Source organism: Macaca fascicularis, chromosome 19, assembly GCF_037993035.2.
Source record: "Macaca fascicularis isolate 582-1 chromosome 19, T2T-MFA8v1.1".
NCBI classification, from domain to species: domain Eukaryota; kingdom Metazoa; phylum Chordata; class Mammalia; order Primates; family Cercopithecidae; genus Macaca; species Macaca fascicularis.
The window spans coordinates 3,867,974-3,883,824 of NC_088393.1; the positions used below are offsets into that span (position 1 = coordinate 3,867,974).

Consider the following 15,851-nt stretch of genomic DNA (forward strand, 5'->3'; position numbering starts at 1 on the left):
TTTGTGACATGTCGGAGGAGTTCTGCCTGGTTGTTTCTTGAGCTGTTCTTCAAAGGGATGTCAGAGCTTCTCAATTGTTTTTGTAAAGTTTTATTGAAACATGGTCATGTGCATTCATGTACCTGTGTCTATGCAAGCTGTTGCTACATCCGTGGAACTGAGTAACTGCCACAGATACTGTCTGGCCCCAGAAGCCAAAAATATTTACTATTTGGCCATTTTTTTTTTTTTACCCCCGTTATCTTGCTCTGTCACCCAGGCTGGTGTGTAGTGGTGCAATCTCAGCTCACTGCAGCCTCCAACTCCTGGGCTGAAAGGATGCTCCTGCCTCAGCCTCCCTGGGGATACCAGGCATGAGCCCCTTTGTCCGGCCAGGTGTGAGTTTTCGAGTGGACCTGTTTGCATTCCTCCTGAGTGTGACCTGAGCAGCGAACTGCTGGTTCATGTGCTGAGGTCATCCATCCATTTCTAACGCAGGGTGGGCCAGGAGCAGCCCGTCTGAGCTGGCTCCCGTGTTCTTTGCCAGGTCCTCCTCCCTCTGTGATCACGCCCTCCTTCTCTGGCACACTGAGATGTTCCAGGCTCATCTCCTGCCCTACTCTTGGAATCAGCCCTTTCTCCCAGGTTCCCTGGATCCTTTCAGCAAGGGGCTGTAGGGGGAGAGAGCTGGGTGTTAGGTGCTCCTTGCTCTGGGATTGTCTCAGTGGAGAAGTAGGACAGGGTTTTTTGTTTGTTTGTTTGTTTTGCATAAATCATGAGATCCTGAATTTACACTGATATTTGCAATCCTTTTTTTGGAGATGGAGTCTTGCTCTGTCACCCAGGCTAGAGTGCAGCGGCGAGATCTCGACTCACTGCAACCTCTGCCTCCTAGTTTCAAGCGATTCTCCTGCCTCAGCCTCCCAAGTAGCTGGGATTACAGGCGCCCACCACCGCGCCCAGCTAATTTTTGTGTTTATTCATTTGAGACAGAGTCTCACTCTGTCGCCCAGGCCGGAGTGCAGTGACGTAATCTCGGCTTACTGCAACCTCCGCCTCCCCAGTTCAAGCGATTCTCCTGCCTCAGCCTCCTGAGTAGCTGGGATTACAGCGGTGCACCCCCACACCTGGCTAATTTTTTGTATTTTTAGCAGAGATGGTGTTTCACTATATTGGCCAGGCTGGTCTTGAATTCCTGACCTTATGATCTCCCTGCCTCAGCCTCCCAAAGTGCTGGGATTACAGGCGTGAGCCACTGTGCCCAGTCTAATTTTTGTATTTTTAGTGGAGACAGGGTTTCACCATCTTGGCCAGGCAGGTCTCGAACTCCTGACCTCGTGATCTACCCTCCTTTGCCTCCCAAAGTGGTGGGATTCCAGGCGTGAGTCACCACACCCAGCCCCGCTCCTCCTTTTTTTTTTTTTTTTAAGAGACGGGATCTCGCTCTGTCACCCAGGCTGGAGTGCAGTGGAGCAATGATGGCTCACCACAGCCTCAACCTCTCAGGCTCAAGCAGTCCTCCTGCCTCAGCCTCCTGAGTTGCTAGGACCACAGGTACATGCCACTGCACCTGGGTTATTTCATTTTTATTTTTTGGAGAAATGGGGTCTTGCCATGTTACACAGGCTGGGAAACTTGAAGTCCTATTCAACCCAGCAAGCATTCTTTCTTGCATTGTCCCAGGTCATAGTTACATCTTTCTCTCCCAGCCAAGACCCTGGTTCCTAATAATATCTCTGTATTTGCTACTTTGCTCAGTTCTGTAAAACACATGATAGTTTCAAAATTGCTACACCCATATGTTCCTCAATGACAAATCTGCTAAATAAAGGTCAAAGTTTCTTTGCAATTATTTTTGTCTCTCTCTCTCTCTTTTTTTTTTTTTTTTTTTTTTGAGACAGAGCCTCACTCTGTCACCCAGACTGGAGTGCAATGGCGCAATCTCGACTTGCTGCAACCTCCACATCCCACGGTCAAGCAATTCTCTGCCTCAGCCTCCTGAGTAGCTGGGATTACAGGCGCCCACCACCACGCCCGGCTTTTTTTTTTTTTTTCAGACAGTCTTGTTCTGTCACCCAGGTTGGAGTGCAATGGTGCAACCTCGGCTCACTGCCACCTCCACCTCCCGGGTTCAAGTGATTTTCCTGCCTCAGCCTCCTGAGTAGCTGGGATTATAGGTGCCCGCCACCACGCCCAGCTAATTTTTGTATTTTTAGGAGAGACGGGGTTTTGCCATGTTGGCCAGGCTGGTCTTGAACTCCTGACCTCGTGATCCACCCATCCTGGCCTCCCAAGGTGCTGGGATTACAGGATTGAGCCACAGCACCCGGCCTCCTTTCGTCTTTAGAGTGAGTGCTGTGTATCCCAGTTCTGGGGGCTGGTTCTTTCTGTCTGTCTGTGGTCACGTTTTTCATTTGAAATACAGTTTGGTTCATTTGTTTTCTACTGTTGTTCCATCTTAAAGCTTTTCCTTCCATCCTTGTTGATCAATTTTATCTTTGAATATAGAAAGCAAGACTAGGGCTTAAAACTACACGAAAGGCCACGAAAGGTGGCTCATGTCTGTAAACCCAGCACTTTGGGAGGCTGTGGTGGGCTGATTGCTTGAGCCCAGCAGTTCAAGACTAACCTGGGCAATAGCAAGACCTCATTTATACAAAACAAAACAAAACAAAACAAAACAAAACAAAACAAAACAAAACAAAGGACAACGCTTGTAATCCCAGCACTTTGGGAGGCCAAGGCAGGTGGATTAACTGAGGTCAGGAGTTCGAGACCAGCCTGACTAACCTGGTGAAACCCCGTCTCTACCAAAAATGGATAAAAAAAAAAAATTAGCCGGGTGTGGTGGCGGACACCTGTAATCCCAGCTACTCAGGAGGCTGAGGCAGGAGAGTCGCTTGAACCCGGGAGGCGGAGGTTTCAGTGAGCTGAGATCGTGCCACTGCACTCCAGCCTGGGCAACAGAGTGAGACTCCGTCTCTAAATAAATAAATAAATAGGCCAGGCGCGGTGGCTCACGCCTGTAATCCCAGCACTTTGGGAGGCCGAGTCGGGCGGATCACGAGGCCAGGAGATCGAGACCATCCTGGCTAACACGGTGAAACCCCGTCTCTACTAAAAAATACAAAAAACTAGCCGGGCGAGGTGGCGGGCGCCTGTAGTCCCAGCTACTCGGGAGGCTGAGGTAGGAGAATGGCGTGAACCCGGGAGGCGGAGCTTGCAGTGAGCTGAGATCCGGCCACTGCACTCCAGCCTGGGCGACAGAGCAACACTTCATCTAAAATAAATAAATAAATAAATAAATAAATAAATAAATAAATAAATAATTTGAAATCCCAACACGTCCCGGCAAGCACTGCATTCCATTTATGGAGCTGGTTTTTGTTCTTTTGCACAGCTGGGAAGGCCTCCTCTCTGGGCTGGGGCATAGTTCATTCATCCACTTCTGTCCTGTGTATACACATTCAGGTTGAACTCAGCATTGTGCATTCATGAATAACACTTTAGGCAATGACCTTCTGCACACGTACTTGGTCTTGTTAGAATTTCTAGAAGAGGGGCCTGCCCTTCTGCAGTGTGGGGATAACGGTTAGATTACGTTTTGTTTTGTTTTGAAACAGAGTTTCACTCTTGTCTCCCGGGCTGGAGTGCAGTGGCTCCATCAGCCCACTGCAGCCTCTGCCTTCTGGGTTCCAGCGATCCTCCTGCCTCAGCCTCCCGAATAGCTGGGATTACAGGCACGTGCCACCACACCCAGTTAAATTTTGTATTTTTAGTAGAGACGGGGTTTCATCATGTGGGCCAGGCTGGTCTGCAGCTCCTGACCTCAAATGGTCCATCCGTCTCAGCCTCCCAAAGCGCTGGGATGACATGTGAGCCACCATGCCTGGCCAGATTAAATAAGTTTTAATGCACACAAAGCCTTTTTCCCAGGAGGCAGGTGATTAACTCATGGTAGAAGGTGGTTGGTCACATAGCTTGGCCTGAAGTTAGGGTAAACCCTGCCCTCTGATAGCGCTTTACTTTGGTCCTAATTTGCTATCTGGGTCTAGGGTCTGGTGATCAGCTGTGGTCAAGATTCAATCAGGCTTAGGACTCAGGCCGAGTTGGGGCTCAGCTTGGGATCAGGGATCATTCCAAGGGCAAGTTCTTTTTCTTTTTTTTGGAGAGAGTCTCGCTCTGTCATCCAGGCTGGAGGGCAGTGGCATGATCTTGGCTCCCGGGCTCAAGCAATTCTCATGCTTCAGCCTCCCAAGTAGCTGGGATTATAGGCTTGTGCCATATCTTGCTAGGTTTTTTGTTTTTTTTGTTTTTTTTTTTTTTGTATTTTCAGTAGAGAGAGGGTTTTGCCATGTTGACCAGGCTGGTCTCCAACTCTTGGCCTCAGTGATCTGCCTGCCTCAGCCTCCCAAAGTGCTGGGATTACAGGTGTGAACCACTGTGCCCAGCCCAGTCCAGGAGCAAGTTCTAACCAGGATCAAGGGTCAAGGTCTGGGTTTGTCCATCGTCATAGGCTCAGTCAGGGTCAGGGTTCAGCCAGGGATCAGGGCTCAGCTTGGAGTCAGGGCTGAGCTTGGGGTCAGGCATCAGTCTAGGATGGAGGCTGGGCTTGGGACCTGCGGGTCTTGGTCCAGGATTGGAGTCTGTGTCTGGGATTAGAGTTCAGTCTAGGATGTGGACTGAGCCTGGGATGAGAGCTCAGTCCAGGGATTAGGGCTCAGTCTAGGATGGGGACTGGGCTTGGAATCCAGCCTCAGTACAGAGTGGGGGGCTAGGCCTGGGGTCAAGGCTCAGTCTAGGACAGGGGCCTGGGCCTGGGACTCAGCAATCAGTCTAGGATGAGGGACTGAGCTGCAGATCAGTGTTTAGTGCAGAGTAGGGGGCTGGGCCTAGGATCAGGGCTCAGTCGAGCATAGGAGGCTTAGCCTGGGATCAGGGCTTAGTCCATCATGAGGCACTTAGCCTCAGAACACACACTGTCTCTCTGTGTAGGTGCCTGTGTCATGTGAGGCTGGACTGAGGCTCAGTTGTCTACTGACTGGCAGGGCGGTGCCTGGGCAAGACCTGGCTGCTTGTTTACCTCCTGATCTCACCTCCCAGCTGCGGGCCCTTCCTCCCCAAGCCCCACGTCCCTCTCCAGATCCCCTTTCTGCTTGGTGACCTCCAGTGACAAAAGGCAGCCGCCTCCCCAGTCAGTGCCTTGCATGGAGCCTCCTGACACTGTCCTGCTTCAGAACTGAACTGTAAGCAAAGGGAAGGGCCATGGGACCCCAGCACCTGCCACCGTCAGTCCCCGTCTCCTGCCAGCCCTGCCCTCCCTGGGGTGCCCCCGCTTCTCAGGGCTGATACTGTGCCCCTCGTGGGACACCTGTGTTCTCACGGGACGCCTGTGCCCCTCATGGGACGCCTGTGTTCTCATGGAACACCTGTGTTCTCATGGGACACCTGTGACGCTCACGGGATGCCTGTGTTCTCACGGGACACCTGTGTTCTCATGGGACGCCTGTGACGCTCACGGGGTGCGTGTGCCCTCATGGGACGCCTGCATTCTCATGGGACGCCTGTGCTCTCATGGGACGCCTGTGACCCTCATGGGACGCCTGTGACCCTCATGGGACGCCTGCATTCTCATGGGATGCCTGCATTCTCATGGGACACCTGTGCTCTCATGGGATGCCTGTGTTCTCATGGGATGCCTGTGACCCTCATGGGACGCCTGTGTTCTCATGGGACACCTGTGTTCTCATGGGATGCCTGTGACCCTCATGGGACTCCTGTGTTCTCACGGGACGCCTGTGTTCTCATGGGACGCTGTGTTCTCATGGACACCTGTGACCCTCACGGGATGCCTGTGCCCTCATGGGACGCCTGTGTTCTCATGGGACACCTGTGACCCTCATGGGATGCCTGTGTTCTCATGGGACACCTGTGTTCTCATGGGACACCTGTGTTCTCATGGGACGCCTGTGTTCTCATGGGACACCTGTGACCCTCATGGGATGCCTGTGTTCTCACGGGATGCCTGTGTTCTCATGGGACGCCTGTGTTCTCATGGGACACCTGTGTTCTCATGGGACGCCTGTGACCCTCATGGGACGCCTGTGACCCTCATGGGACGCCTGTGTTCTCACGGGACGCCTGTGACCCTCATGGGACACCTGTGTTCTCATGGGACGCCTGTGACCCTCATGGGACACCTGTGTTCTCATGGGACGCCTGTGTTCTCATGGGACGCCTGTGACCCTCATGGGACGCCTGTGTTCTCACGGGATGCCTGTATTCTCACGGGACGCCTGTGTTCTCATGGACACCTGTGACCCTCACGGGATGCCTATGCCTTCACGGGACGCCTGTGCTCTCATGGGATGCCTGTGCTCTCATGGGACACCTGTGTTCTCATGGGACACCTGTGACCCTCATGGGACGCCTGTGCTCTCATGGGACGCCTGTGCTCTCATGGGACGCCTGTGTTCTCATGGGACGCCTGTGACCCTCATGGGACGCCTGTGTTCTCATGGGACGCCTGTGACCCTCATGGGACGCCTGTGTTCTCATGGGACACCTGTGTTCTCATGGGACGCCTGTGACCCTCATGGGACGCCTGTGTTCTCATGGGACGCCTGTGACCCTCATGGGATGCCTGTGTTCTCATGGGACACCTGTGTTCTCATGGGACGCCTGTGCTCTCATGGGACGCCTGTGCTCTCATGGGATGCCTGTGCTCTCATGGGACACCGGTGTTCTCATGGGACACCTGTGACCCTCATGGGACGCCTGTGTTCTCATGGGACGCCTGTGCTCTCATGGGACGCCTGTGTTCTCATGGGACGCCTGTGACCCTCATGGGACGCCTGTGTTCTCACGGGACGCCTGTGTTCTCATGGACACCTGTGACCCTCACGGGATGCCTATGCCTTCACGGGACGCCTGTGTTCTCATGGGACGCCTGTGACCCTCATGGGACGCCTGTGTTCTCATGGGATGCCTGTGTTCTCATGGGATACCTGTGACCCTCTTGGAATGCCTGTGCCCTCATGGGACGCCTGCATTCTCATGGGACACCTGTGCCCTCATGGGATGCCTGCATTCTCATGGGACATCTGCATTATCTTGGGATGCCTGCATTCTCATGGGACACCTGTGTTTTCATGGGCTGCCTGCGTTCTCATGGGACGCCTGTGTTGTCATGGGACACCTGTGACCTTCACGGAATGCCTGTGATCCTCTTGGAATGCCTGTGCCCTCATGGGACGCCTACATTCTCATGGGACGTCTGCATTCTCATGGGACACCTGTGTTCTCATGGGACACCTGTGTTCTCATGGGCCGCCTGTGACCCTCATGGGATGCCTGTGCCCTCATGGGACGCCTGTGTTCTCATGGGACACCTGTGCCCTCATGGGATACCTGCATTCTCATGGGACACCTGTGCTCTCATGGGACACTTGCATTCTCATGGGATGCCTGTGCCCTCACAGGATGCCTGTGTTCTCACGGGCACCTGTGCCATCATGGGATGCATGTGTGTGGCTGCCACGGTTACTACTTGAGACTGTCACTATGACGGTTACTACTGTGACTACTTGAGACCATCATTACAAGACTGAACGAAGGGACAAATGTACAAATGAAAACTTAAGACAAAAGAAACTGTTTTAAAGGAAGGGGCCAGGGGAAGAAGAGAGCTCCCTGCTTCTAGTGAGCAAAGACAGCCCCCCAAGCTTCCACAGCCCTTCGTATTTATTGGGTAGAAAGAGCAGGGAGGAGGAAACGATTGGTCAGCTGCTTGATCGATCACAGGTTCACGTTATTGCTAACAGGCTCCAGATTTGCCTATTTGCAAGAAACACTTGTGCCTGGGGCGCAACTGCCCTCAGCATTCCTTGTGGGCGGCAGATGCAGTTTGTCAGTTTACCAACATCCTGCTTTCGTGAGAACAGTTTGCTGTTTACTCATATCGATCCTATGTACACTGAGTTGATCGTGACCCTCATTCTTTCGGCCTTCAACACCTGAGCCCTCATGGGACATCTGTGCCCCTCATGGGATGCCTGTGTCCTCACGGTACACTCGTGACCCTCCCAGGACACTTTACTGGTAGAATTAGTTCAGCTGCCCCCACCCTGAGGCCAAGGACACCATTGTCTCAGAAAGGCTGAAGACCACAGGCTCCTGGGGGGACAGGGGGCAGGTGGGGTCTCTCAGGACCCTGGTTGGTGGTAAGTGGGCCTGGCCTGGGGGTGATTGCGGGTGGGAGGAGGCGCCCAGCAGGGACTTATCCTGGATCCTGCTCACACTTCTGGGGCCTCCATTATTTCTCAAACCACCCTATACCCCAGGGCCTTCTGGATGAGGATGAGTGGGGGTCACAGACACTGGGGGAGCTGGAGAGCAGAGACCCCACAGTCCATCCATGACAGAAGATGTCCAAGCCCCTACATGCCTCAGATCCCAGGGCAAGGCTGAGCCTCCCTCCTCAGACCACAGGGCAGGACCTCACCTCCCTGCTCAGACCCAGGACAGGGACATGCCTCCCCCTCAGACCCCAGGGCAAGGCCGTGCATCCCCACTCAGACCTCAGGGTGGGGTCTTGTCTCCTCCCTTAGACCCCAGAACAGGGCCTCACCTCTCCCCTCAGACCCCAAGGCAGGGCCTCGCCTCCCGCCTCAGACCCAGGACAGGGCCTGCCTCCCCGCTCAGACCCCAAGGCAGGACCTTGCCTCTGCCACCAGGGCAAGTCTGAGCCGCCCCCCTCAGACCCCAGGGCAAGGCCAACCCTCCCCGCTCAGACCCCAGGCAGGTCCAAGCCTCCCCGCTCAGACCCAGGGCAGAGCCTGCCTCCTCCCTCAGACACCGAGTCAGGGTGTGTCTCCACTTAGACCCACAGCCACCTCACCTCAGGCTGAGTCACGGTGAGCCGGCTTCAGCAGGGCCATGGGGGCGGGGCCAGTGAGCCCCTACATTTCCTACGCACCTCAACCCAGGTGGGGGCTGCCCTGGGGGCCGGCAGCTCTGCTCCCAGCAGGGTGAGCTCAGGGGCAGGAGAGGCAACCATGAATCCCAAAGTGGGGGCCTGGCCCTGAGACCCTACCAGCTTGTCCCTGGGGCTCCCTCTCCCTGGAGGTGCATGTCCTCCCATGGGCGGAAAGTGGGCCTCGGGCCGCCTCTCTGGGCCTCAGTTTCCCCTCCTGTGATGCATCATGCTCCCTGGGCCTCAGTTTCCCCTCCTGTAACGCGTCAGGCTCTCTGGGCCTCAGTTTCCCCTCCTGTGATGCATCATGCTCCCTGGGCCTCAGTTTCCCTGGGCCTCAGTTTCCCCTTCTGTAACGCATCAGGCTCCCTGGGCCTCAGTTTCCCCTTCTGTAACGCGTCAGGCTCTCTCGGCCTCACTTTCCCCTTCTGTAACGCATCGGGCTCTCTGGGCCCCAGTTTCCCCTTCTGTAACGCATCGGGCTCCCTGGGCCTCAGTTTCCCCTTCTGTAACGCATCGGGCTCCCTGGGCCTCAGTTTCCCCTTCTGTAACGCATCGGGCTCTCTGGGCCTCAGTTTCCCCTTCTATAACGCATCGGGCTCTCTGGGCCTCAGTTTCCCCTTCTGTAACGCATCAGGGCTGATAGTGTATAATGCATCAGGCCCTGTTGAGGGGATCAAGTCGGATGAGTCGGTGCTCGAGGCCACGTAGGCACTTGACATTTATTAAGCACCTGCTGTGTGCTGAGCCTGCTGGGAGCATCTGGGGAGACCTCAGTGGAGCAGACGAGTCTCAGGGGTGATCAGGGCTGGTGGGGAGGAGTCGTCCGGCTGCAGAGGGGTGGCCCATCCTGAGTGGAGACCCATTTCCCCTCTGTGACTGACAGCTCTGGGGCTCCCTGCGGGTCTCTGGCTTTCGAGGACAGGAAGAAGGCAGCCGGGGTAGAGGTCGGGGTGGGGGGGTCTCACAGCTGGGGCGGCCCCAGCAGGTTGGCTCCAGGATCCTGGGTGGGGGCCTACCGTTGGGGTACCCCTCCCTGTCCTCGGCCTTACCTCCACCCTGGAGGGTACCTTGAACATAACAGGAAATTTCAAATAACAGGAAACCAAGACCAGTAAGTCGGGCGGCTCCACCCTGACTCGGGGCCTCAGTCAGCCCCCGGGGGAGGCCATGAATGCCACGGGGACCCCGGTGGCCCCCGAGTCCTGCCAACAGCTGGCGGCCGGCGGGCACAGCCGGCTCATCGTGATGCACTACAACCACTCGGGCCGGCTGGCCGGGCGCGGGGGCCCGGAGGACGGTGGCCTTGGGGCCCTGCGGGGGCTGTCGGTGGCTGCCAGCTGCCTGGTGGTGCTGGAGAACTTGCTGGTGCTGGCGGCCATCACGAGCCACATGCGGTCGCGACGCTGGGTCTACTATTGCCTGGTGAACATCACACTGAGCGACCTGCTCACGGGCGCGGCCTACCTGGCCAACGTGCTGCTGTCGGGGGCCCGCACCTTCCGCCTGGCGCCCGCCCAGTGGTTCCTACGGGAGGGCCTGCTCTTCACCGCCCTGGCCGCCTCCACCTTCAGCCTGCTGTTCACCGCCGGGGAGCGCTTTGCCACCATGGTGCGGCCGGTGGCCGAGAGTGGGGCCACCAAGACCGGCCGCGTCTACAGCTTCATCGGCCTCTGCTGGCTGCTGGCCACGTTGCTGGGAATGCTGCCTTTGCTGGGCTGGAACTGCCTGTGCGCCTTTGACCGCTGCTCCAGCCTTCTGCCCCTCTACTCCAAGCGCTACATCCTCTTCTGCCTGGTGATCTTCGCCAGCGTCCTGGCTACCATCATGGGCCTCTACGGGGCCATCTTCCGCCTGGTGCAGGCCAGTGGGCAGAAGGCCCCACGCCCGGCCGCCCGCCGCAAGGCCCGCCGCCTGCTGAAGACGGTGCTGATGATCCTGCTGGCCTTCCTGGTGTGCTGGGGTCCGCTCTTCGGGCTGTTGCTGGCCGACGTCTTTGGCTCCAACCTCTGGGCCCAGGAGTACCTGCGGGGCATGGACTGGATCCTGGCCCTGGCCGTCCTCAACTCGGCAGTCAACCCCATCATCTACTCCTTCCGCAGCAGGGAGGTGTGCAGAGCCGTGCTCGGCTTCCTCTGCTGCGGGTGTCTCCGGTTGGGCATGCGAGGTCCCGGGGACTGCCTGGCCCGGGCTGTCGAGGCTCATTCTGGAACTTCCACCACCGACAGCTCTCTGAGGCCGAGGGACAGCTTTCGGGGCTCCCGGTCACTCAGCTTTCGGATGCGGGAGCCCCTGTCCAGCATCTCCAGCGTGCGGAGCATCTGAGACTGCAGCCTTGCGTGCGGACGGTGCAGCCACCGGGTACGTGCCAGGCAGGCCCTCCTGGGGTGCAGGAAGCCGTGTACACGGAGCCTCGCTTGGATGGGGAGCAGAGAACGGGACAGGCCCCCGTGGTCTTCCCGGTGGCCTCTTGGGCCTTCCCGTGGTCACCGTGGACAAGGAGGCAACCGCCCCACCTCCCTGTAGGAGCAGAGAGTGCCCTGGTGTGGGGGCGAGGGGGTTCCCCACACCCCCGCTTCTGTGTGATTCTTGGGAAGTCCCGGCCCCTCTCTGGGCCTCAGTAGGGCTCTCAGGCTGCAGGGGGTGGACTGTGGGATGCATGCCCTGGCAACATTGAAGTTCGATCATGGTATGTGATGTTGCAGCCTCTTATTCCCCGGTGTGTGCATGTGCGCGGACCGTGGCTCAGGGGGGCTGTGGATCTGGGGGCAGCTAGGTGTGTCTTGGCTAGAGAGGGCCACGGGCCTAGAGAGGGCCACGGGCCAGCGCCCTGGAGGCGTGGCTGTGAGGGTGGAGAGTGTGCGTGTGTGAACAACCTCTGGGCGTTGCAGGAAGTGGGGGTTACAGTGACAGTTAACCCCGCCTCTTCTTGTTCACTTCCCCTTTAGAAACGGCAGGGCCCATGCACCGGCTCTGGCCTCTGCATCTTTTGGGAACCCAGTCTGGGGGCCGGCAGAGGCGGCCGCCTTGGCTTCCTGGCCTGGGGGATCTTCCCTCACATCCCCTTCAGCACCAACGGCCTCAGCTTTCCCCGTCTGTAAAATGGTTTAATCACTGAAGCCGAAGCACAAGGTTGCTGGTTCGCACTCAGCACCAGCCACAGAGGCTGACGGCTGCGTGTCCTGTGAAACTCCAGGGGAGACGTGCCAGCTCCACACCATTCAGTACGGGAGACACCAGCCCCACGGGGCTACAGTGCAAGCAGAGAACTGAATTTCGCAGTGTAGGTTGTGTTGAATTTGAATCTGTTTGTATTTCGGTAGCCCCATGGGGTGGGTAGCCACAGTTTCAGTGCAGATGTGAATCTGGAAGCCTCCAGCACTTGCAGCTCATAGACAGTTCTCGCCCACCTCCTCCCAGGACCAAGCCAGCCCCGTCCAGTCCAGTGTCTGGACAGAGGCAGTCAGCATCCACCCCACCCGCCTCCTGGGCTCAGGCAGCTCTGCTTTAAGTCATGATTTCTCCACTGCACGATGGGGAATGCGGTGTGTAGGGGCCATTTACCCACGAATACAGCAGCCATGAGGCACACATGGCTATTAAAAATTCATGGAACTTGCTGGGCATGGTGGCTTATGCCTGTAATCACAGCACTTTGGGAGGCTGAGACAGGAGGATTGCTTGAACGCAGGAGTTCGAGACCAGCCTGGGCAACATGGTGAAACCACATCTCTACAAAAAAATCCTCCAAAATTAAAAAAATTAGCCGAGCATGGTGGTGCGCGCCTGTGGTTCCAGCTACTCGAGAGGCTGAGGTGGGGGGATCACTTGAGCCCAGGAGGTCGAGGCTGCAGGGAGCCGTGATCGTGCTACTGCCCTCCAGCCTAGATGACAGAGACCCTGTCTCTAAAAAATAAAATAAAATAAAAAAGAAAGAAAATTCGGCCGGGCGCGGTGGCTCAAGCCTGTAATCCCAGCACTTTGGGAGGCCGAGACGGGCGGATCACAAGGTCAGGAGATCGAGACCATCCTGGCTAACACGGTGAAACCCCGTCTCTGCTAAAAAAAAATACAAAAACTAGCCGGGCGAGGTGGTGGGCGCCTGTAGTCCCAGCTACTCGGGAGGCTGAGGCAGGAGAATGGCGGGAACCCGGGAGGCGGAGCTTGCAGTGAGCTGAGATCCGGCCACTGCACTCCAGCCTGGACGACAGAGCCAGACTCCGTCTCAAAAAAAAAAAAAAAAAGAAAATTCATTGAAATTAAATGGAAGTTAGGCTGGGCATGGTGGCTCACGCCATTAATCGCAGCACTTTGGGAGGGCGAGGCTGGTGGATCACGAGGTCAGGAGTTCAAGACCAGCCTGGCCAAGATGGCGAAACCCTGTCTCTACTAAAAATACAAAAAATAAGCTGGGCGCGGTGGCAGGCGCCTGTAATCCCAGCTACTCGGGAGGCTGAGGCAGGAGAATCGCTTGAACTCGGAGGGCGGAGGTTGCAGTAGGCCAAGATTGCGCCACTGCACTCCAGCCTAGGTGACAAAGTGAGACTCTGTCTCAAAAAACAAAACAAAAACAAAACCAAAAGAAAAAAAAAGAAATGAAGTGAAAGTTAAAAATTTAGTCTGTCAGTGTATCGATTTGCTAGAGCAGCCATGACAGTCTCATAGATGGGGACGCTTGAAAAGCAGACATTTCTGCTGTCATAATTCTGGGAGCCGGAAGTCTGAGATGAAGGTGTGAGTAGGGCTGGGTCCTCCTGAGGCTGATGGGGATCTGCCCAGGCCTCTCCTAGGTCCTGCTGGTGGCATGCATCCTTGATGTTCCTTGGCTTGGAGAAGCATCACCCCCATCTCTGCCTCCATCTCCACGAGGTGTCCTCCCTGGGTCTGTGTCCAAACTCCCCCAGCTCCTTCAACCTTTTTTATTTTAAGAGACGAGGGTCTCATTAAGTTGCCCAGGCTGGTCTCAAACTCCTGGGCTCAAGTGATCCTCCCACCTCAGCCTTCTGACTAGCTGAGACTACAGGAGTCCACCACCAAGCCCGGCTCATTTTCCTATTTTTAAATTTATTTATTTATGTATTATTATTATTATTATTATTATTTGAGATGGACTCTCGCTCTGTCGCCCAGGCTGGAGTGCAGTGGCGCAATCTCAGCTCACCACAACCTCCACCTCCCGGGTTCAAGTGATTCTCCTGCCTCAGCCTCCCAAGGAGCTGGGATTACAGGCAGGTACCACCATGCCTGGCTAGTTTTTGTATTTTTAGTGGAGATGGGGTTTTGCCATGTTGGCCAGGCTGGTCTCGGACTCCTGACTCAGCTGATCTGCCTGCCTCAGCCTCCCAAAGTGCTGGGATTACAGGCGTGAGCACCACGCCCGGCCAATTTCCCCATTTTTCTAAGGCCACAGTCATATGGGATTAAGGGCCCACCTTGCTCCAGTATGACCTCATCTTAACTAATGCCATCTGCCACAACCCTATCTTCCAAATAACATCCTATGCTGAGGTCCTGGGGGTCATGACGTGATCATGTAGATTTTGAGGGGACAGTTCTTTATTTTCTTTTCTATTTTAGAGACAGGGTCTTGCTCTGTTGCCCAGGCTGGAGCGCAGTGGTGTGATCATAGCTCACTGCAGCCTTAGTCTCCCAGGCTCAAGTGATCCTTCTGCCTTGGGTTTCCGAGTAGCTGCAACTACAGGTGCACACCACTGCCCCTGGCTAATTTTTATATTTTTTGTAGAGATGGGGCTGGGCGCCGTGGCTCACCCCTGCAATCCCTGCACTTTGGGAGGCCGAGGCAGGTGGATCACCTGAGGTCAGGAGTTTGAGTCCAGCCTGGCCAACATGGTGAAACCCCATCTTTGCTAAAAATACAAAAATTAGCCAGGTGTGGTGGTGCATGCCTGTAATCCCAGCTACTTGGGGGGCTGAGGCGGGAGAATCGCTTGAACCTGGGAGGCGGAGGTTGCAGTGAGCCGAGTTTGTGCCACTGGACTTCAGTCTGAGTGACACAGCAAGACTCCATCTCAAAAAAAAAAAAAAAAAAAAAAGAGAGGGACAGGGTCTTGCTATGTTTCCCAGACTGGTCTCGATCTCCTGGGCTCAAGTGATCATCCTGCCTCAGCCTCCCAAAGTGCTGGGACTACAGGCATGAGCTACTATGGCTGGCCAATTGCAGACAGATGGAACTGTGGCCGGCCATTTCACCAGTGAAGTCCCAAACACCCCTCTGCAGGCATGATGAGCCAGGGTAGTTCTTATCTTTTCCTGATTCCCGTTCTCTGTGTGTGTGGTGGGGACCACAGCAGGCAAGGTGGGGTGTTGGTGGAATTTGGAATGAGTGGAGTCTGGGCAGGCCCAGAGCTCTCTGTCTGCCTTCTGGTCCCGTGTTGGCTGACCCTGTTGCCCCCTCTGCCCTGCTTTGGCTGAGCTGAATTATTTCTTGGTCCTTCCCATCTGGGGGCTTTTCGCTTAACCTTTGTTGCCCCTGATAGAGTGGCCTTGTTAGCACGCACCTACCCTCATTCATCACTCAAATTCTGCCTGCTCATTCTTTGTACCTTAGTTTTAGTGTCACCTCCTCCAGGAAACCTTCTTTGATTTCTCCTCCTCCCTAGGTCTCCTCTAGGCTCCCACAGCTACCTGCATTCCCTGTATGACAGCTCTGATTTTACTGGGCACAGCTTCCCCTCGTTCTTCACTTGACTGCCCCTGCTCATCTTTTGAGTTTCAGCTTAAGTGTCACCTCCTCCAGGAAGCCTCCCTGATTTCCTCTCCTCCCTAGGCCTCCTCTGGGCTTCCCCCAGCTGCCTGTGTGTCCTCTATCCCAGTTCCCATCGCCCCGGTCACACAATCCATCTCCTCCTTCGGACTCAAGCTCCGTGTCGGTAGATAT

The 15,851-nt window shown here is 55.7% G+C and overlaps 1 protein-coding gene across 1 annotated transcript; it reads left to right on the forward strand.

The window, feature by feature from the left end:
- Positions 1–10,097: 10,097 nt before the first annotated feature.
- Positions 10,098–11,645, forward strand: S1PR4 (sphingosine-1-phosphate receptor 4). Its single transcript, XM_005587495.5, has one exon. It carries the CDS (start codon positions 10,124–10,126, stop codon positions 11,276–11,278), a length of 1,155 nt encoding a protein of 384 aa, XP_005587552.1. The 5' UTR covers positions 10,098–10,123; the 3' UTR covers positions 11,279–11,645.
- The last annotated feature ends 4,206 nt before the right edge of the window (positions 11,646–15,851 follow it).

What these genes read in the sequence shown, in the direction of transcription:
- S1PR4 (XM_005587495.5), top strand. Translation starts at nt 10,124, where the DNA reads ATGAATGCCACGGGGACCCCGGTGGCCCCCGAGTCCTGCCAACAGCTG.